This window comes from Macaca fascicularis, chromosome 2, assembly GCF_037993035.2.
Source record: "Macaca fascicularis isolate 582-1 chromosome 2, T2T-MFA8v1.1".
Taxonomy (NCBI): Eukaryota; Metazoa; Chordata; class Mammalia; order Primates; family Cercopithecidae; genus Macaca; species Macaca fascicularis.
In genome coordinates, this window is record NC_088376.1 from 96,907,912 (window position 1) to 96,930,230 (window position 22,319).

At 38.2% G+C, this 22,319-nt stretch overlaps 1 protein-coding gene across 6 annotated transcripts in view; it reads left to right on the forward strand.

Moving 5' to 3' along the window:
* Positions 1–22,319, forward strand: part of VPS8 (VPS8 subunit of CORVET complex) — a 302,825-nt gene that overhangs the window by 221,324 nt on the left and 59,182 nt on the right. For all 6 annotated transcript variants that reach the window (XM_065540320.1, XM_065540319.1, XM_065540318.1 and 3 more), the window contains 2 exons: positions 11,850–11,931; positions 12,294–12,376. In XM_065540320.1, the coding sequence (XP_065396392.1) occupies positions 11,850–11,931; positions 12,294–12,376 (165 nt within the window). The remainder of the gene's footprint in view (positions 1–11,849; positions 11,932–12,293; positions 12,377–22,319) is intronic.

Here is a 22,319-nt window from a genome sequence, read left to right on the forward strand (position 1 = left end):
GCATGTGTCCTGAATGGTGTTGCCTAGGTTTTCTTCTAGGGTTTTTATGGTTTTAGGTCTAACATTTAAGTCTTTAATCCATCTTGAGTTAATTTTTGTATAAAGTGTAAGGAAGGGATCCAGTTTCAGCTTTCTACTTATGGCTAGCCAGTTTTCCCAGCACCATTTATTAAATAGGGAATCCTTTCCCCATTTCTTGTTTTTTTCAGGTTTGTCGAAGATCAGATGGTTGTAGATGTGTGGTATTATTTCTGAGGGCTCCGTTCTGTTGCATGCTGTTTTGGTTACTGTAGCCTTGTAGCATAGTTTGAAGTCAGGTAGCGTAATGCCTCCAGCTTTGTTCTTTTTGCTTAGGATTGTCTTGGCAATGCGGGCTCTTTTTTGGTTTCATATCAACTTTAAAGTAGTTTTTTCCAATTCTGTGAAGAAAGTCATTGGTAGCTTGATGGGGATGGCATTGAATCTATAAATTATCTTAGGCAGTATGGCCATTTTCACGATATTGATTCTTCCTATCCATGAGCATGGAATGTTCTTCCATTTGTTTGTGTCCTGTTTTATTTCATTGAGCAGTGGTTTGTAGTTCTCCTTGAAGAGGTCCTTTACATCCCTTGTAAGTTGGATTCCTAGATATTTTATTCTTTTTGAAGCAATTGTGAATGGGAGTTCATTCATGATTTGGCTCTCTGTTTGTCTGTTATTGGTGTATAGGAATGCTTGTGATTTTTGCACATTGATTTTGTATCCTGAGACTTTGCTGAAGTTGCTTATCAGCTTAAGGAGACTTTGGGCTGAGACGATGGGGTTTTCTAAATATACAATCATGTCATCTGCAAACAGGGACAATTTGACTTCTTCTTTTCCTAATTGAATACCCTTTATTTCTTTCTCTTGCCTGATTGCCCTGGCCAGACATCCAACACTATGTTGAACAGGAGTGGTGAGAGAGGGCATCCCTGTCTTGTGCCAGTTTTCAAAGAGAATGCTTCCAGTTTTTGCCCATTCAGTATGATATTGGCTGTGGGTTTGTCATAAATAGCTCTTATTATTTTGAGATACGTTCCATCAATACCGAATTTATTGAGAGTTTTTAGCATGAAGGGCTGTTGAATTTTGTCAAAGGCCTTTTCTGCGTCTATTGAGATAATCATGTGGGTTTTTGTCTTTGGTTCTGTTTATATGCTGGATTACGTTTATTGATTTGTGTATGTTGGACCAGCCTTGCATCCTAGGGATGAAGCCCACTTGATCATGGTGGATAAGCTTTTTTATTTTTTATTTTTTTGAGACGGAGTCTCACTCTGTCGCCCAGGCTGGAGTGCAGTGGCCGGATCTCAGCTCACTGCAAGCTGTGCCTCCCGGTTTAGTCCATTCTCCTGCCTCAGCCTCCCAAGTAACTGGGACTACAGGTGCCTGCCACCTCGCCCAGCTAGTTTTTTTGTGTTTTTTTTTTAAGTAGAGACGGAGTTTCACTGTGTTAGCCAGGATGGTCTTGATCTCCTGACGTCGTGATCTGCCTGTCTCGGCCTCCCAAAGTGCTGGGATTACAGGCTTGAGCCACCACGCCCGGCCTGGATAAGCTTTTTGATGTGCTGCTGGATTCGATTTGCCAGTGTTTTATTGAGGATTTTTGCATCGATGTTCATCAGGGATATTGGTCTAAAATTCTCTTTTTTTGTTGTATCTCTGTCAGGCTTTGGTATCAGGATGATGTTGGCCTCGTAAAATGAGTTAGGGAGGATTCCCTCTTTTTCTTTTGATTGGAATAGTTTCAGAAGGAATGGTACCAGCTCCTCCTTGTACCTCTGGTAGAATTCGGCTGTGAATCTGTCTGGTTCTGGACTTTTTTTGGTTGGTAGGCTATTAATTATTGCCTCAATTTCAGAGCCTGTTATTGGTCTATTCAGGGATTCAACTCCTTCCTGGTTTAGTCTTGGGAGAGTGTAACTGTCCAGGAATTTATTCATTTCTTCTAGGTTTTCTAGTTTATTTGCATAGAAGTGTTTATAGTATTGTCTGATGTTAGTTTGTATTTCTGTGGGGTCAGTGGTAATATCCCCTTTATCATTTTTTATAGTGTCTATTTGATTCTTCTCTCTTTTCTTCTTTATGAATCTTGCTAGCAGTCTATCAATTTGGTTGATCTTTTCAAAAAAACCAGCTCCTGGATTCATTGATTTTTTTGAAGGGTTTTTTGTGTCTTTATCTCCTTCAGTTCTGTTCTGATCTTAGTTATTTCTTGCCTTCTGCTAGCTTTTGAATGTGTTTGCTCTTGCTTCTCTAGTTCTTTTAATTGTGATGTTAGGATGTCAATTTCAGATCTTTCCTGCTTTCTCTTGTGGGCATTTAGTGCTATAAATTTCCCTCTACACACTGCTTTAAATGTGTCCCAGAGATTCTGATACGTTGTATCTTTGTTCTGATTGGTTTCAAAGAACATCTTTATTTCTGCCTTCATTTCATTGTGTACCCAGTAGTCATTCAGGAGCAGGTTGTTCAGTTTCCGTGTTGAGTGGTTTTGAGCGACTTTCTTAATCCTGAGTTCTAGTTTGATTGCACTGTGGTCTGAGAGACAGTTTGTTATAATTTCTGTTCTTGTACATTTGCTAAGGAGTGCTTTACTTCCAACTATGTGGTCAATTTTGGAATAAGTGAGATGTGGTGCAGAGAAGAATGTATATTCTGTTGATTTGGGGTGGAGAGTTCTGTAGATGTCTATTAGGTCCACTTGGTGCAAAGTTGAGTTCAATTCCTGTATGTCCTTGTTAACTTTCTGTTTCATCCATCTGTCTAATGTTGACAGTGGGGTGTTAAAGTCTGCCATTATTATTGTATGGGAGTCTAAGTCTCTTTGTAAGTCTCTAAGGACTTGCTTTATGAATCTGGGTGCTCCTGTATTGGGTGCATATATATTCAGGATAGTTAGCTCTTCTTGTTGAATTGATCCCTTTACCATTATGTAATGGCCTTCTTTGTCTCTTTTGATCTTTGCTGGTTTAAAGTCTGTTTTATCAGAGACTAGGATTGCAAACCCTGTCTTTTTTTGTTTTCCATTTGCTTGGTAGATCCTCCTCCATCCTTTATTTTGAGCCTATGTGTGTCTCTGCACGTGAGATGGGTCTCCTGAATACAGCAAAATGATGGGTCTTGACTCTTTATCCAATTTGCCAGTCTGCGTCTTTTAATTGGAGCATTTAGCCCATTTACATTTAAGGTTAATATTGTTATGTGTGAATTTGATCCTGTCATTATGATGTTAGCTGGTTATTTTGCTTGTTAGTTGATGCGGTTTCTTCCTAGCATCGATGGTCTTTACATTTTGGCATGTTTTTGCAATGGCTGGTACTGGTTGTTCCTTTCCATGTTCAGTGCTTCCTTCAGGGTGTCTTGTAGGGCTGGCCTGGTGGTGACAAAGTCTCTCAACATTTGCTTGTCTGTAAAGGATTTTATTTCTCCTTCACTTATGAAACTTAGTTTGGCTGGATATGAAATTCTGGGTTGAAAATTCTTTTCTTTAAGAATGTTGAATATTGGCCCCCACTCTCTTCTGGCTTGTAGAGTTTCTCCCGAGAAATCTGCTGTTAGTCTGATGGGCTTCCCTTTGTGGGTAACCCGACCTTTCTCTCTGGCTGCCCTTAACATTTTTTCCTTCATTTCAACTTTGGTGAATGTGACAATTATGTGTCTTGGAGTTGCTCTTCTCGAGGAGTATCTTTGTGGCATTCTCTGTATTTCCTGAATTTGAATGTTGGCCTACCTTGCTAGGTTGGGGAAGTTCTCTCCTGGATAATATCCTGCAGAATGTTTTCCAGCTTGGTTCCATTCTGCCTGTCACTTTCAGGTACACCAATCAGACATAGATTTGGTCTTTTCACATAGTCCCATATTTCTTGGAGGCTTTGTTCATTTTTTTTTTTTTTTTTTTACTCTTTTTTCTCTAAACTTCTCTTCTCCATTTCTTTCATTTGATCTTCAATCACTGATACCCTTTCTTCCAGTTGATCGAGTTGGTTACTGAAGCTTGTGCATTTGTCACGTAGTTCTCATGTCATGGTTTTCAATTCTATCAGTTCATTTTAGGACTTCTCTACATTGGCTATTCTAGTTAGCTGTTTGTCACATCTTTTTTCAAGGTTTTTAGCTTCTTTGAGATGGGTTCAAACTTCCTCCTTTAGCTCGGAGAAGTCTGATCGTCTGAAGCCTTCTTCTCTCAACTCATCAAAGTCATTCTCTGTCCAGCTTTGTTCCATTGCTGACGAGGAGCTGCGTTCCTTTGGAGGAGGAGAGGTGCTCTAATTTTTAGAATTTTCAGCTTTTCTGCACTACTTTTTCCCCATCTTTGTGGTTTTATCTGCCTTTGGTCTTTGATGATGGTGATGTACAGATGGGGTTTTAGTGTGGATGTCCTTTCTGTTTGTTAGTTTTCCTTCTAATAGTCAGGACCCTCAGCTGCAGGTCTGTTGGAGTTTGGTGGAGGTCCACTCCAGACCCTGTTTGCCTGGGTATCAGCAGCAGAGGCTGCAAAAGAGTCAATATTGCTGAACAGCAATTGTTGCTGCCTGATTGTTCCTCTGGAAGCTTCGTCTCAGAGGGGTACCCAGCCATGTGAGGTGTGAAGTGTCAGTCTGCCCCTAGGTGGGGGGTGTCTCCCAATTAGGCTACTCGGGGGTCAGGGACCCACTTGAGCAGGCAGTCTGTCCGTTCTCAGATCTCAAACTCCGTGCTGGGAGAATAACTACGCTCTTCAAAGCTGTCAGACAGGGACATTTAAATCTGCAGTGGTTTCTGCTTCCTTTTGTTTGGGTATGCCCTGTCCCCCAGAGGTAGAGTCTACAGAGGCAGGCAGGCCTCCTTGAGGTATGATGGGCTCCATCCAGTTCGAGCTTCCCAGTGCTTTGTTTACCTACTCAAGCCTCAGCAATGGTGGGCACCCCTCCCCTGGCCTCGCTGCCGCCTTGCAGTTCGATCTCAGACTGCTGTGCTAGCAATGAGGGAGGCTCCATGGGCGTGGGACCCTCTGAGCCAGGCAAGGGATACAGTCTCCTGGTGTGCCATTTGCTAAGACCCTTGGTAAAGCACAGTATTAAGGTGGGAGTGACCTGATTTTCCAGGTGTTGTGTGTCGGTTTCCCTTGGCCAGGAAAGAGAATTCCCTTCCCCCTTGCGCTTCCCAGGTGAGGCAATGCCTTGCCCTGCTTTGGCTCTCACTCGGTGGACTGCACCCACTGTCCTGCACCCACTGTCCGACAAGCCCCAGTGAGATGAACCCAGTACCCCAGTTGGAAATGCAGAAATCACCTGTCTTCTGTGTCAGTCACACTGGGAGCTGGAGGCTGGAGCTGTTCCTATTCGGCTATCTTGGAACTGCCGTCCAACACATTTTCTTTATCCAGTCCACTGTTGATGGGCACCTGGTTGAGTCCATGTCTTTGCTATTGTGAATAATGCTGCAGTCGACATACAGGTACATGTATCTTTTTGATAGAATGATTTCTTTTCCTTTGGGTATATTACAAATGGTGGAATTGCTGGGTCAAATGGTAGTTCAACTCTCAGTTCTTTTGAGAAGTCTCCAAACTGCTTTCCATAGTAGTTGAACTAATTTACATTCCTACCAATAGTATACGTAAGTGTTCCCTTTTCTCTGCAGCATTGCGAATGTCCGCTATTTTTTGACTTTTTAACAAAAGCCATTCTCACTGGTGTGAGATGGTGTCTTATTGATTTGCATTTCTCTGATGATTAGTGATGCGTTGCATTTTATGTTTATTGGCCATTTGCATGTCTTTTTTTAAGAAGTGTCTGTTAATGTCCTTTACCCACTTTGTAATGGAGTTGTTTTTTGCTTGTTGATATAAGTTCATTATAGATTCTAGATACTAGACATTTGTCAGATGCATAGTTTGTGAATATTTCCTCTCATTCTCTAGGTTGTATGTTTAGTCCATTGATAGTTTCTCTTGCTGTGCAGAAGCTCTTTAGTTTAATTAGGTCTCGTTTTTCAATTGTTGTTTTTGTTGCAGTTTCTTTTGAGGACTTAGCTATAAATTCTTTACCAAGGCTGATATTGAGAAGAATATTTCCTAGGTTTTCTTCTAAGAGTTTTATACTCTGAGGTCTTACATTCAAGTCTAATCCATCTTAAGTTGATTTTTATATATAGTGATACTTAGTTCCCCAGTTTCATTCTTCTGCGTATGGATAGCCAACTATCCTAGCACCCTTTATTGAATAGGGAGTCTTTTTCTCATTGCTTTATCTTTTTTTTGGTCAACTTTTTCAAAGTTCAGATGCTTGTGGGTGTGGGTCAGCTTTTGAATATGTTGCTGGATTTGGTTTGCTAGTATTTTGTTGAGGACCTTTGCATGTATGTTCATCAGGAGTATTAGCCTGATGTTTTCTTTCCTCTTTTTTTTTTTTTTTTATATTGTGTCTCTGCCAGGTTTTGGTATCAAAATGATGCTGGCCTCATAGAATAAATTAGGGAGGAGTCTCTCATCCTTACTTTTTTTGAAATAATTTCAGTAGAATTGGTGCCAGGTTTTTTTTTTTTATATGTCTGGTAGAATTTGGCTGTGAATCCATCTGGTCCTGGCCTTTTTCTTGTTGGTAGGCTTTTTATTACTGCTTCAATTTCAGAACTTGTTATATTGATTTGTTCAGGGTTTCAATTTCTTTCTGGTTCCATCTTGGAAGGTTGTATGTTTCCAGGAATTTATCCATTTCTTCTAGGTTTTCTAGTTTGTGTGTATAGAGGTGTTTATAATAGTCTCTGAGGGTTTTCTTTTTTTTTTTTAATATTTCTGGGGGTCAATGTTATGTCCCATTGTCATTTCTGACTGCGTTTATTTGGCTCTTCTCTCCTTTTCCTTCCTTCCATCCATCCTTCTGTCCGTCCATCCATCCTCCCTCCCTCCTTCTCTTCTTCCCTCTTTCCTTCCTTCTTTTCTTTTCTTTCTTTTTTTTTTTTTTTTTTTTGGGGGGGCAGGGTCTTGCTCTGTCACCCAGGCTGGAGAGCAGTGATATGATCTACTTCCCAGGCTCAAGCAGTCCTCCCACCTCAGTTTCCCAAATAGAGTAGCTGGGTACTACAGGCACATACCACCACACCCTGCTAACTTTTGTGTTTTTGTAGAAACACGGTCTCCCAATGTTGCCCAGGCTTGTTTTGAACTCCTGGACTCAAGCAGTCTCCCCACCTCAGCCTCCCAAAGCTGGGATTACAGTTGTGAGCCATCGCAACCGGCCTCTCTTTTTCCTACTAGCAATCTTATTTATTCTTTCAAAGAATCATCTTTTGGTTTCATTAGTCTTTTATATGCTTTTTCTTGTCTCAATTGTATTCAGTTCAACTCTGATTTTGGTTGTTTCTTCTGCTGGCTTTGGGGTTGATTGGCTCTGGTTTTTCTAGTTCCTCTTGGTGTGATGTTAGGTTGTTAATTTGAGATCTTTCTAACTTTTCAATGTGGGCATTTAGCACTATAAACTTTCCTCTTAACATTGCTTTATCTGTGTCCCAGAGATTCTGGTATGTTGTATTTTTGTTTTCATTGGTTTCAAAGAATTTCTTGATTTCTGCATTAATTTCGTTGTTTTTACCCAAAAGTCATCCAGTTGTTTAATTTTCATTTAATTGCATGGTTTTGAGAGATCTTCTTAGTACTGATTTCTGTTTTTTTTTTTTTATATTGTGGTCAGAGAGTGTGGTTGGTATGATTTTCATTTTTTTGAATTTGTTGAGTATTGTTTTATAGCCAATCATGTGGTTGATTTTAGAGTGTGTGCCAGGTAGAGTTGGGAAGAATACATATTCTGTTATTATTGGGTGGAATGTTCTGCAGACGTCACTTAGATCCATTTGGTCAGGTATCACATTCAGGTCCTGAGTATCTTTGCTAGTTGTCTGCCTTGATGATCTGTCTGATACTATTAGTGGAGTATTGAAGTCTCCCACTATTATTGTGTGGTTATCTAAGTCTCTTCATAGGTTTCTAAGAACTTGTATTATATATCTGGTGCTCCATTGTTGGGTGCATATATATTAGGATACTTAAGTCTTCTTGTTGAATCGAGCCCTTTATCCTTATTTAATGCCTTTATTTGTCTTTTTTGTTCTTTGTTGTTTTAAAGTCTCTTTTGTCTGAAATTAGAATAGCAACCCCTGCTGTTTTTTGTTTTTTTTTGTTTGCTTGGTAGATTTTTCTCCATCCATTTTCTTTGAGTCTATGAGTGTCATTGCATGTAAAATGGATCTCTTGGAAGACAGCATACCATTGAATCTTGCTGCTTTATCCAGCTTACCACTCTGTGCCTTTTAAGGGCAGCATTTAGCCTGTTTATGTTCAAGAATAATGTTGTTATGTGCAGATTTGATCCTGTCATCATGTTGTTAGTTGGTTGTTGTGCAGACTTCATTGTAGTTGCTTTATGGTGTCAGTGGTCTATGTGCTTAAGTGTGTTTTTTGTGGTGGCCAGTAATAGTCTTTTGTTTCCATGTTTAGCTTCAGGACCTCTTGTAAGACATGTCTGGTGGTAACGAATTTCCTTAGCATTCATTGTCTGAAAATGATTTTATTTCTCCTTTGCTTATGAAGTTTAGTTTGTTTGGATATGAAATTTTGGGTTGGAATTTTTTTCTGTAAGAATGCTGAGTATAAGCCCCCAGTCTCTTCTGGTTTGTATGGTTTCTGCAGAAAAGTCTACTGTTTGCCTGATGGGATTCCCTCTGTAGGTGACCTGCCCCTTCTCTCTAGCGGCCTTTAATTTTTTTTTTCATGTTAACCTTGGAGAATCTGATGACCATGTGTCTTGGTAATGGTTGTCTTGTATAATATCTCACAAAGGTTCTCTGCATTTCCTGAGTTTAAATGTCAGCCTCTCAAGGTCAAGAACCTAGCGAGGTTAGGGAAATTTTTGTGGATAGTATCCTCAAATATGTTTTCCAGGTTGCTTGTCCTCTCTCCCTCTCTTTCAGGAATGCCAAAGGTTTGCTACCTTTACATAATCTCATATTTCCTGGAGGTTTTGTTAATTTTTTTTCTTTTTTTCTTTGCTTTTGTCATTATTTTTTGTTTGAAGAACTCGTCTTCATTTTTTATTTGAAGAACCAGTCTTCAAGCTCTGAGATTCTTTCTTCAGCTTGATCTACTCTGCTGTTAATTGTCCCACTTGTATTATATGATTCTTGTAGTGAGTTTTTCAGCTCTAACAGATCAGTTTGGTTCTTTCTTAAAATGGCTATTTCCTCTTTCAGCTCGTATCATTTTATTAGATTCCTAAGATTCCTTGAATTTGAATTCAACTTTCTCCACATCTCAAACATCTTCATTCCTATCCAAATTCTGAATTCTGTATCTGTCATTTCAGCCATTTCAGCATGGTTAAGATCCATTGCTGGGGAATTAGTGGGGTTGTTTGCTATTAAGAAGAAACTCTGGCTTTTTGAGTTTCCAGAGTTCGTTTTTATCTGTATAAGCTGGTGTACCTTTAATATTTGAAGTTGCTGTACTTTGGATGGCATTTTTTGCTTTTGTATTCTTTGATGCCTTTGAAGGTTTGACTGTAGTATAATGTGGGGTCAGTCAACTGTCTTCATTTCTGGAAGATTTCAGGGGGCCAAGGCTCAGCTCAACACTACTGGGCAGCTTGTTCTAACCCTTAGTGGCTGAGACCAGACCTATGGCTTTGTGCTCTGGCCCCTCGAACTTATGTACTTGCTGCATTGGAGGAGCTAAAATGTTTCTGGTCAGCTGGTAACAATGCTCCAGTGGGGGATGCCAGCTAAAGCACTTTGTTGAGGCAGTGGCTGTGGAGTCCATCCTTGTGTGTGTGTGTGCCAGCAGCAACAGTGGCATGACAGGTGCACATGCTTGTGCCAGGATGGACAGCAGTGGTTTGGGGTGCACTGCACACCAGCAGGGGTGGGTGGCAGAATCTTCATGGGGGCAGGGCAGCAGTGGGTTCATTTTTTTTTTTTTGAAACTGAGTCCCGCTCTTCTTGCCCAGGCTGGAGTGCAATGGCACAATCTTGGCTCACTGCAACCTCCGCCTCCTGGTTACAAGTGATTCTCCTACCTCGGCCTCCCAAGTAGCTGGGATTACAGGCACCTGCCACCATGCCCGGCTAATTTTTTTGTATTTTTAGTAGAGATGGGGTTTCACCATGTTGCCCAGGCTGGTCTTGAGTTCCTGACCTCAGGTGATCTGCCTGCCTCGGCTTCCCAAAGTGCTGGGATTACAGGCTTGAGCCACCATGCCTGGCCATTCATTTTTATAATGAATATTTTTCCTAAGGCTTAGGAAGAACACAGAATTTAGAGTCAGGTAATTGACTGGCTGTGTGGTCTTTGAAAAATTGCTTAACTTCAGTGAGCCTCAATTTCATATCTCTGGTGAATATAATACCTACTGTATAAGGTTATTATGACATTGAAATGCAAAAATGTAAATGTAAAGCATTTAGTAGTGATTAATGTAATATGACTAAATGATAGATTTTTTTTTAAATTTCTTTTTTTTTTTTTTTTTTTTATTTTTATTTTTTAATTTATTTATTATTATTATACTTTAAGTTGTAGGGTACATGTGCATAACGTGCAGGTTTGTTACATATGTATACTTGTGCCTTGTTGCTGTGCTGCACCCATCAACTCGTCATTTACATCAGGTATAACTCCCAATGCAATCCCTCCCCCCTCCCCCCTCCCCCTTCCCCCCTCCCCCCTCCCCATGATAGGCCCCGGTGTGTGATGTTCCCCTTCCTGAGTCCGAGTGATCTCATTGTTCAGTTCCCACCTATGAGTGAGAACATGCGGTGTTTGGTTTTCTGTTCTTGTGATAGTTTGCTAAGAATGATGGTTTCCAGCTGCATCCATGTCCCTACAAAGGACACAAACTCATCCTTTTTGATGGCTGCATAGTATTCCATGGTGTATATGTGCCACATTTTCTTAATCCAATCTGTCACTGATGGACATTTGGGTTGATTCCAAGTCTTTGCTATTGTGAATAGTGCTGCAATAAACATACGTGTGCATGTGTCTTTATAGCAGCATAATTTATAATCCTTTGGGTATATACCCAGTAATGGGATGGCTGGGTCATATGGTACATCTAGTTCTAGATCCTTGAGGAATCGCCATACTGTTTTCCATAATGTTTGAACTAGTTTACAATCCCACCAACAGTGTAAAAAATGTAAATGTAAAGCATTTAGTAGTGATTAATGTAATATGACTAAATGATAGATTTTTTTTTAAATTTCTTAACATGGTTGATCATGTTAACTGATACAGTTTTAACTTCTATTTTCTGGTCCGTGATGACTTGGGAAATATAAGATAATGCTTGATGTGGAAAAAACTTTGGATAACCTTTACTCATTTTTCTTGCTTGACATAGCTAAAGAAAATTGAGTGGGGGACAGCTGGCGGGTGTGTTTTTTTCTTTATGCAGCAATAGGGTTATTTTAAACTTTGTCAGCGATAAATTTTTAATAGAGTAGATAAGAATCTAGCAGGAGGCTCTTTCCTGGCTTCTTTGAACTTGCCCTCCCCTGAGGCAAGTCAGATTGCAGTTCCAAGGCCTAGACTTACTTAACTTTGGCCTCCTTATGTTTCCCAAGGCTTCATGATAAAGATGCCTGTTCTAGCTGTGGTTTCTGCTTTGTATTGTCTCTCTTTTTTTTGCCCCAAATATTTCCATTTTTATTTTTCTTATTTTTACAAACAAATGGTATGTGAGAAGTACGTTTCAACCTGTAAAACAGTATGGTGATGTTGTTTTTCATTGTTTTCTTTGACCAATGAAAAAATGAAATCTGTTTTTCTTTGATTTTCTCTGACATTATAGGCACTTTGGTTTCCATTATTGGAGGCAATGATGGCTCCTCAGAAGCTGTCCAGTTCAGCCATTCCTCATCTACACTCTGAAGGTAAGTTCTTCAGAATTCAAATGACTGAGTCCACCTATATCATCAATCCAATATTTGTCTGCAGAAACTATCAGGATAGTATCTTTTTCCAATAGCATATTCTTACGATTTTCCTTAATGAAACCATACAGTATGGTTGATCTCATCTTTTATATTTCTTTCTGTTGTTCCACTCCTATAATTTATCTTAAATAATGGTAGTCTTTATAACTTGTCAACAGTTAATTTTAAAATCTCAAATAGGCCTTGGTTAGCTAAGTTTCTAAGAAGCTGTATAAATCCACTGTTTTCCACAGACTTACAGGAAAAACTGAAAACTCTTATTTTAAACTAACCTTAATATTAATATTTTGTTATAACAGCTCTGAAATCTTTGACCATGCAAGTTTTAAATAGCATGGCAGCATTTATTGCACTTCCATCAATCTTGCAAAGAATTTTACAGGTGAGTTAAAAGGGGTGAATATTAAATATTGATTGATTACAACTAACATTTTAGTGATAATAGTCAATTGGGCTAATGTGTAAAGGGATCTCAAGCATAATGCAGCTAATTTTTGGCAATAGCTAAATATGTAAATATCTAACTTCTGACCCTCATTCTTGAATCTTTTCTGTCATTTTATTGGTGTGACTTTGCCTGACATAAGCTGGTGACCTTCAGTTAGGGCGTGCAGCCTTCAGATATTCCCTGTTGCCTTGGGATATAGATATACAAGTTTCCTATTGGTTTGATAACTGGGAGGCAGTTATCATTTCTTTCCAGCTGATTATAATTTTTAGATTCCAAAAAGAATCTAAAAATTAATACAGGGATTTCCTAAGCATTGGTTGTTATTTAGGCTTTCTAACTCATCCTAAAATAATTTTTGTCTTGAATACTCATCCTTGACTCTAAATTCTAGCTGGCTTTGTGTCCAAAGCTTTTGTAGGAAGCATCATTTCAGTTTGTTTCTTTCAGCAAAAAAGCCTGAACCTTCTCAGCTTCATCAAAAGAGAACACTCAGAATACTCCAAGATACATTTTTAGAAAAAAAACCTGTGAGCATTCTTGGGGAAACAATAGGAACCATACTCAGAATCCATTTTGTCTTTCCTCACTTTATTCAGTATAGGCATACATGTGCATGCACCCTGCCCGCCCCACACACACACACACAACAAACCATAATATGATGCCATTAGTCCTTATAATTTTCAAATGATTTTTATTCAATCAAGAGTGTTCCTATCAGTTCTCTTTTAAGACTCACCAAGCTCTCCTTCCCATCTGATATTAAGCTTCTGGGGCTTTTCTGATAAAGAAGACTACATCCTGTAGTCTTTGTCATCACATGGTATACTATCATTTAGAATGCTTTTTTTTTTTTTTTGAGACAGTTTCACTCTTGTTGCCCAGGCTGGAGTGCAATGGTGTGATCTTGGCTCACTGCAACCTCTGCCTCCCAGATTCAAGCGATTCTCCTGCCTCAGCCTCCCGAGTAGCTGGGATTAGAGGCATGTACCACCATGCCTGGCTAATTTTGTATTTTTAGTAGAGACAGGATTTCTCCATGTTGGTCAGGCTTGTCTCGATCTCCTGACCTCAGGTGATCTGCCTGCCTCGGCCTCCCAAAGTGCTCGGATTACAGGCGGCAGCCACCGTGCCCAGCCAGAATACATTTTTACATGTATTATTTAATTTGATCTTAACAGTTATCATGTGTTGAATAATTCTTTGATATAGACTGCTTCACATATCCATTTTAAAGCACATTACTTATGAGGTTTCTAATCATATATAAAGTAATGTATCCAAAGGGCAGGAATACTTTTCCAAATAAGTTAGAAGAAATGAAATCGTAAAGCCAAATGGGTTCTCTCTGTGTTATACATTTTGCTTTCCATTGAGCTTTAACCACATGTTATGGTATGTAAATTATAACAAAAACATGTTTTTCTCTTGACAAAAACATGATTTTAAAGTTTTTTATATTTCAAGACTTTGGAACCTAGAAGTCTCTTGATATTTGAAAATTTTCACTTTATTTTGAGTTATACTGGCATTCATTATAATTTTTTCTTATCATTTTCTACTTTCAATGGTTGTTAACTCCCACTTTTCAGGAAGGTATGCTATTTCTTAAATTCCTCATTTGCATGTTTGTGATTACTGTAATTATGCTACCTTATATTTGTACAGATATTTTTATTTTTCAAAGTGCTTTCACAGATATCATTTCATTTGAAGCCCACAACAATCTCTTGAGGTAGGCAGGGCTACTATAAACATTTCTGTTGAAGAAAGAGGAAACTGAAGTATAGAGAAGTTGAGTTCTTAACCTATCATTAGCGGCAGAACTTGGACCACCCCCTAAGTCTCTCACTTCCTAATTCGTATTCTTTTTTTATTATGTCATGTAAGCTTTTTTTATTTGTTTATGTCCCTGGTCTTTTGAGTTCATTATTAATTAAATATATTAATTGTACATTATGCTGTTTAGATGAAAGGCATAGTTCTGAACCCATAAGAGCTCTTATTTGAGAGACAAAAAAATGTTCTGATACAACTATTCATAGGGCTCTATGCAAGTAATAGTGGCCACCTTCAGGATTATCTGCTCTGAATATAGGATAATTGCCATACCTACATTTCTATACTTAATCTGCATAAGAGCAGGAGCAGCCATGGGAAAGTGTCACCCTGCCTCCTGTGTCCAGCTGATTGACTCAGGGTGAGCAAATGGCCTAAACAAGGCCGATCGGTGTGCTTTCCAGGACATTTTAGAACTGAACTTGGAAAAGACCTATAAGTCACTCATTAAGTCTCTGGATTACATCAGGTACAAATTTCAGGAGTGGACAGTTCCTGTTTTTCCATTATATGGACTGGAAGAGTGAAAAAGCATAATCTGTAGAGAGAAGGAGATGAATGTAGTAGACTCTAAGAAGAGACACACCAATGGATAAATGTATAAAGAGGATTCAAGGCATAGAGACCGGGAGAGGAGGCGACCTGGGGAGAAAAAGCTGATGCACATCAGTCCTTCATTGTGACTCTTGAGACTTAGTAGCATTCCTCTTTTTAGATCTGTGAAATACCCTAGCATCTTTACAATAATTAACTTTTTTGAGTAAGTTAGATTGAGTTGTATTTATGACTATATATGACCAAAGGAGTACCAATAAAAGTGTATACCTGAAACAGACTAGGGAATTTGGAAAGATTTCCTGGAAGAGGATATGTCTGATTCTTAAAAGAGTCTAAGGAAATCAAGGAAAGAAAGGAGGTAGGATTTATTGTATATACACAAAGACTTTGAGGTGAAAGCATGATACATTTGGGAAGTTACAAGTTTTTTAAGTGTACTCAGAACATAGGATAAGAATAAAGAAAAATCACGGAGCTGAAATTTGAGAGATAGGCAGGGACTGTGTCTTTAATTGCTTGGTAATTCATGATAAGGAATTTGGATTTTATTCTAAAATCAGTTGTCATCAAGATTTTTAGCAGAGGAATGACTCAGACACAAGGGGAAGGGAGTAAAACACAGGGTTGAAAATGAGGATTTGGGGAAAGTCTGCTGATAGGATTCCCTGTGCTCCTCTTCCCCCTTCCATCAGCCATCAGACGCACTCACTTCCCACGAAGGAGACAGGTTCATTTTCTTGAGACACTGAATGATCTCAGAGAAATAAACCCTAAATAGATTGATGCTTCAGGTTTTCCTCAAGAAAAAGGCTGGCTAGCTGTCCTGTCACTCTACATGGAGTTGCATCAGTCAGCAAGCCTCAGTTACACAACCAGACCTTTCATTCAGGTTTAGTATTTCTATTATTAATTACTAGAGCAGTATTAGATTTACAGAGACATTAAACAGAAAATACAGAGAATTCCCTTTTACCCCTTCTCCCTCCCACACGCAGTTTTGCCTACCATTAACGTCTTTGTGTTAGTGTGGTGTATTTGTTACAATTGGTGAATTAATACTGATACATTATAATTATTAACTAAAATCCATAGTTTACATTAGGAATCACCCTTTGTGTTGTACAGTTGTATGGGTTTTGACAAATACGTAGTGTCCTATATCCACCATTACCATATCATATACTGCTCTAAAAGGCCCCTGTACTCCACCTATTCATCCTCCTCCCTACCCTAATCCCCTGGCAACCACTATTTTTTTTTTTTTTTTGAGACAGAGTCTCACTCTGTCACCCAGGCTGGAGTACATTGGCGTGATCTCTGCTCACTGCAACCTCCACCTCCCAAGTTCAAGAGATTCTCATGCCTCAGCCTCCCAAATGGCTGGGATTACAGGCATACATCACCGCACCCAGCTAATTTTTGTATTTTTAGTAGAGATGGGGTCTTGCCATGTTGACCAGGCTGGTCTTGAACTCCTGGCCTCAAGTGATCTGCCCACCTCTACCTCCCAAAGTGCTGGGATTACAGGTGCGAGCCACCGTGCCCGGCCCACTGATTTTTTTTTTAACTGTCCCTATAGTTTTACCTCTTCCAGAATGTCATATAGTTGGAATCATAGAGTGCGTTGTCTTTTCATTTTGGCTTTTTTCACTTAGCAATATGCACTTAAAGTTCTTCCATTTCTTTTGGGGGCTCGATAGTTCATTTCGTTTTATCTCTGTGTATTCCATTGTATGGATGTTCCACAGTTTTGTCTATCCATATACCTATCAAAGAACATCTTGGTTGCCTTCCGGTTCTGACAAATTTCAGTAAAGCAGCTATGAACATTCATATGCAGGCTTTTTGTGCAGATTTAAGTTTTAGACTCATTTGGGTAGATACCTAGGAATGTGATTGCTGGATTATATAAGACTATGCTTACTTTTGTAAGAAACTGCCAAACTCTCCTCCAAAATGTCTATACCATTTTACATTTCTGCCAGCACTAAATGAATGTTCCTGTTGCTCCATATCTTAGCAGCATGTGGTTTTGTCAGTGTTTTGGATTTTAGACATTCTAGTAGATGTGTAGTAGTCTCATAATCATTTTAATTTGTAGTTCTCTTACAACATGTGATACTGAGCTTTTATCTGCTTTTTGAAGTGTTTGTTTTCTTGTTGGGTTTTAAGGATTCTTTGTATATTTTGGATAAGGTTCTTTATCACATGTGTGTCTTGCAAATATTTTCTCCCATTCTGTGACTGGTCTTTTCGTTCTCCTAACAGAGTCTTTCACATAGCATAAGTGTTTGCTTTTCATGAAGTCCAATTTATTGACTTTTTCTCCCATGGATCATGCTTTTGGTGTTGTATGTAACAACTCATCACCAAACTCACGGTTACTCAGATTTTCTCATATGTTTTCTCCTAAAAGTTTTGTATTTTTGCATTTTACATTTAGAGCTATGATCCATTTTGTGTTAATTTTAGGGGAAAATGTATGGTCAGTGTTGATTCATTTTTCTGCATGTGGATATACACGGTTGGAAATAGTGCCAACACTACTTGTTGAATTGTCTTTGTTTAGTTGACTATACTCATATGGGTCTAATTCTGGGTTTTCTGTTCTTTTACATTGATCTATTTTCTGCTCCTTCACCAATACCAATGCTATCTTGATTACTGTAGTTTTATAATAGGTCTTAAAGTCAGGGAGTGACAATCGTCCAACTTTGCTGTTCTTCATTATCGTGTTGGCCATTCCTTGTCTTTTGCCTCTCTGCTTTAAACTTCAGAAACAGTTTGTTGATATCTACAAAGTAACTTGCTGGAATTTTGATTAGGAATACATTGAACTTATAGATCAAATGAAGAACTAACATTATAATAATATCAAATCTTTCTGTTCAAGAACATGAAATATTTCTCCATGTTTTTAGATCTTCTTTGCTTTCCCTCATTAGAGTTTTTTAGTTTTATTCATACAAACTTTATGTATATTTTATTAGATATCTAAATATTTCTCTTAGGTACTAATATGAAGTGTCTTTTTAATTTTAAATTCTAACTGTTGATTGCTGGCATATTGGAAACCAATTGACTTTTGTATAATTACCTTGTATCCTGTAACTTTGCTACAATCACTTAATTGTTTCAGATTTTTTTAGACAATCATGTCATCTGCAAACAAAGACAGTTTTATTTCTTCCTTCCCAATCTGTATATCTTTTATTTCCTTTTCTTGTCTTATTGCTGTAACTAGAACTTCCAGTACAATGTTGAATAGGAGTGGTGAGAGGGGATATCTTTTCCTTATTTTCTGTCTTAGAAGAAAGACATCTGGTTTCTCACCATTAAGTATGATGTTAGCTGTAAGGTTCTTATAAATGTTGTTTATCAAGTTTAGGAAGTGTCCCTCCCTTTCTTGTTTGCTCACAGTTTGTCTGTCATGAGTGGGCGTTAGATTTTATCAATTACAAATTCTGCATCTACTAATATGATCATGTGATTTTTCTTATTTAGCCTGTTGATGTGATGGATTACAGTAATTTATTTTTCTTGTCTTTTTTTTTTCTTTTTCTGTGGAGAATGGGGTGTCGCTGTGTTGCCCAAGCGGGTCTCACCCTGGGCTCAAGCCATCCTCCTGCCTCTGCCTCCGTAAGTACTGGGATTACAGGCATGAACCACTGCACCCAGCCGATTAATTGATTTTTAAATGTTGAACCAGCCTTGCATACCTGGGATAAATCCCACTTGGTTGTTATGTATAATTCTTTTTATACATTACTGGATTCAATTTGCTAATATTTTGTTGAGAATTTTTGCATCTCTGTTCATATAGTTTCCTCTCTTGTAATGTCTGTGGCTGGTTTTGGTATGAGGGTGATGCTGGCCTCAGAGAATGAGTTAAGAAATGTTCCCTTAGCCGGGCGCGGTGGCTCACGCCTGTAATCCCAGCACTTTGGGAGGCCGAGGCTTGCGGATCATGAGGTCAGGAGATCCAGACCATCCTGACTAACACGGCGAAAACCCATCTCTACTAAAAATACAAAAAAAATAAGCCGGGCGTGGTGGCAGACGCCTGTAGTCCCAGCTACTCAGGAGGCTGAGGCAGGAGAATGGCATGAACCCAGGAGGCAGAGCTTGCAGTGAGCCGAGACTGTGCCACTGCACTCCAGCCTGGGCGACAGAACGAGACTCTGTCTACAAAAAAAAAAAAAAGAAAAGAAATGTTCCACCTGCTTCTGTTTTCTGGAATAGATTGTAGACAGTTTGTATAATTTCTTCCTTAACTGTGTGTTAGAATTCCTCATTATTTTCCTCAGCAGTCCCGGTATTTAATCCACGTCAAATCCTCTCTACTCTATCTCCTAGAATATTTTAGGAGCTAAGTTTTTTCTTCCTTGCCTTTTCACCCTTACCGCAGCCCCAGTCACACCTGTAAATATAAACTCTTTTTGAGCCCTACCTTCATATTAGTTTACCCGCTAGGCTGTGAGTTTTATAAAAGCAGAGATCATGTCTCCCTTGTTCACTATGTTATCTACAACACCCAGTGCCATGCCTAAAACATAGTATATGCCCATTAAATATTAGTTGACTCCCTCACCTAATGTCCTTGTATAGTTCTCAACAGTTTACAAATCACTTTAGTGTTCATTATCTTCTTTGATCTCTAACTGTGCAAATTAAGCTGGGGATGTAGCAATACCTCATATCTCTCATGAGAAAAGTGCCACTCAGAAAGATCAAATAACTTGTCTTTGTTTATTCAGTTTTGAAATGGGAGCCATTAGAATTAATCCAGGTCTACTAACTTCAAGTTTTAGGGCTTTTCTTCTGTATCTAACACTAATCAAGGCGTTTCTCATGCCCACCTCACTTTATCAGATCCCCACTGAAAAATGTAGGGAACAGCAGTTACTTAGATGCACAATTGCTCAGATACAACTGAAAAAATTAGTTTTTCCAAAAGAAGTGGTCACATGATAACAGGTTCTTACAGATCTTGATCTTCACGTGTTTATTCAGACTGATGCCTGGGACCCAAATTACACCGTCTTTTTTAATGAATATTAGGTGATAAGAGAACATTTTAAAGACCGTGTTTATGTTGTATACATTCTATCTTCACTCTATGGCAGAAGTAATTTTTAGCTTCTGAGAAGCTGTTTATTACTTTCTCACTGAGGAAAGGCAAACAAATTATAGACTCTCCTGTTTAGGGCATCATTGATATTTTAAAGCAGTGCTCAATTAATAAAGATTTTTATTTTAAACATACACATACATGATACAGTAGGTACCAGAAAGCAATAGGAAAAAAAAGTGGTCATCACATCTTTTCTAGTGTGTGTCTTGAAAAACACATTTACATGGGTAACCAAGTATGCTCTTCCTTCATAGTTTGCAAACAACTTAAGAGAAACCTCAGCATTTATTCATTGCTGAAGAATCTAGCTGACATCTTTGGAAAATAATTTGAAGAGCTAGTGGTTTGGTGCATGCTATGCTAGAAGCTTTGAGCTCCCTTTTGCATTCTATAATTTATATGTTGTCCCAGCATGAGATTGTTTTCATGATTTTGCTTTTAAATTATGTATATTACAGTGAAATGTACTGACATAAATATAGAAATGACCTATAAAGATTTCTTTTTCCCAGAATTTAACCTTTTAAGACCTCTTTGTTCTTTAAACCACCTTTGTTGTAAACACATGCCAGAGCTCTATTGTCATACTGGATCCACATATTATAGTAAATATTTTAATAGAGTTTTCTAATAAGATATTGTACCATCTGTTGATATTTGGCAAATGTGTACTTATTAAGAACTTGACCAAATGTATAATTAAGCATTAACAAGGGTCTGTTTTTATGCAAAGAAAATAAAAAGAAAAAATTGTCCAGTGGGTATATGGCTTTGAGTTGTTTTTCTCTAAAGGACTAGTCTGAAATATCTGTATCTTGCCTTTTGTAAATGATTTCCACATATTTGACAGATATCTTTAGCTTAGTGATATGATCCCTAGCTGTGAAATAGAAATTTTTTCTATTAAGCTTAAGTGATGTGTTCAAGCCCAAACTTGTTAATTTGATAATTACTACATATAGTTATTTTGTGCCTTGGATTTCTTCAGCATAACCCTAGCAGTTGAAGAGGCCAAAGAAACCTCTGGCAGACAATCTCATGCTGCTCTAGACAGACTCAAAGCACTGAAAACCAATCTTAGTTAGGAACTGCACGACCTATTCTGCAAGAGCCATCACTAGAACCCAGAAGAGAAAAATAAGCAAATCCTGAGACAATTCTTGTACAGGTTTTTCCTGCTTCCATAGGCCTTTTTGCCTTCTGAACTCGCAGTTAACTCTTAACAGTACCAAGACTCCCTAAGAAATAGCCAGACATGTTTCTCATGTTTTCCAGCAATCATTAATTTATTATTTAGTTACCTATGTTAGAAACCCATATATTCAAGCAAGAAGTAGTTTATTACTTAGTTTATTAGTTTTTGTATCCATACCTGGGAGACCAGTATAGTGTGGTTATTAAAAGCATGATTTCTGAAGTACCTAGATTCAAATCCCATCTTATCTGCTTGATAGTTTTGTGACTTAGAGAAGTTTTTGTAACCTCTTTAAGCCTCAGTTTCTTTACTCACAAAACCTGTTGAAGGAATTTAGTAATGTGGTAAACATAAAGTGCTTAGTACTGTACTTGGCATATGCTACTCACTTAAAATAGAAACTACTTTTATCATAACTGTGTAGCTGGATTCTCCTATTTGGCATGGAAAAGAGTCATTTATGTCATATATAACTTGATATTAGAGAAAAGTAATAGACTTGACTCATGTGTTCACAGTTTTAAAATTATTAGTCTAGCCAAAGGTCAGTGAAGTGAGCACATACATATGCTGATGGGGATAAAAATCCTAAAATAAACTTTGGTAGAGCAATTTGGCAATATATATTGATAGCCATGAAAATGCCCTTTGAGTCTATAGTTTTCTGTCTAGAAATCTCTAAAGAATCAGAGATTCCAGTTGAGATTTGCAGCCACTAGCATTTGATAATAGTGGCTGGAGTTTGGGAAAGGGGAAAAGTGAAATGTTCAAAGCAGAAAATGAATAAAACATGATATTTTCACATAATTTATATTCTGTACCTATTAAGAAATATTTGTAATGTGTCACAAGAGTAGAGAAAAAAAAAAGAAATATTTGATGGTATGGAAAAGTGCTCACAATACACCGTTGAGTTAAAAAAAGATATAAAAATATTTTGTAAAATACTCCAATTTTATACACTAAAAAATATATCCCTCTTTCCCTTCCTTTTCTCACCTCTCCCAGAAACAAGACTAGAGAAATATACATCAGAATATCAACAGTGTTTATCTCTGGTTGGATTTCAGTTTTTGGTGTGGTTTTTGGTTTTTTGGTTTTTTGCTTTTCATTTTTTTGTTTTTTGTTTTTTTTGTGTGTGTGTGTGT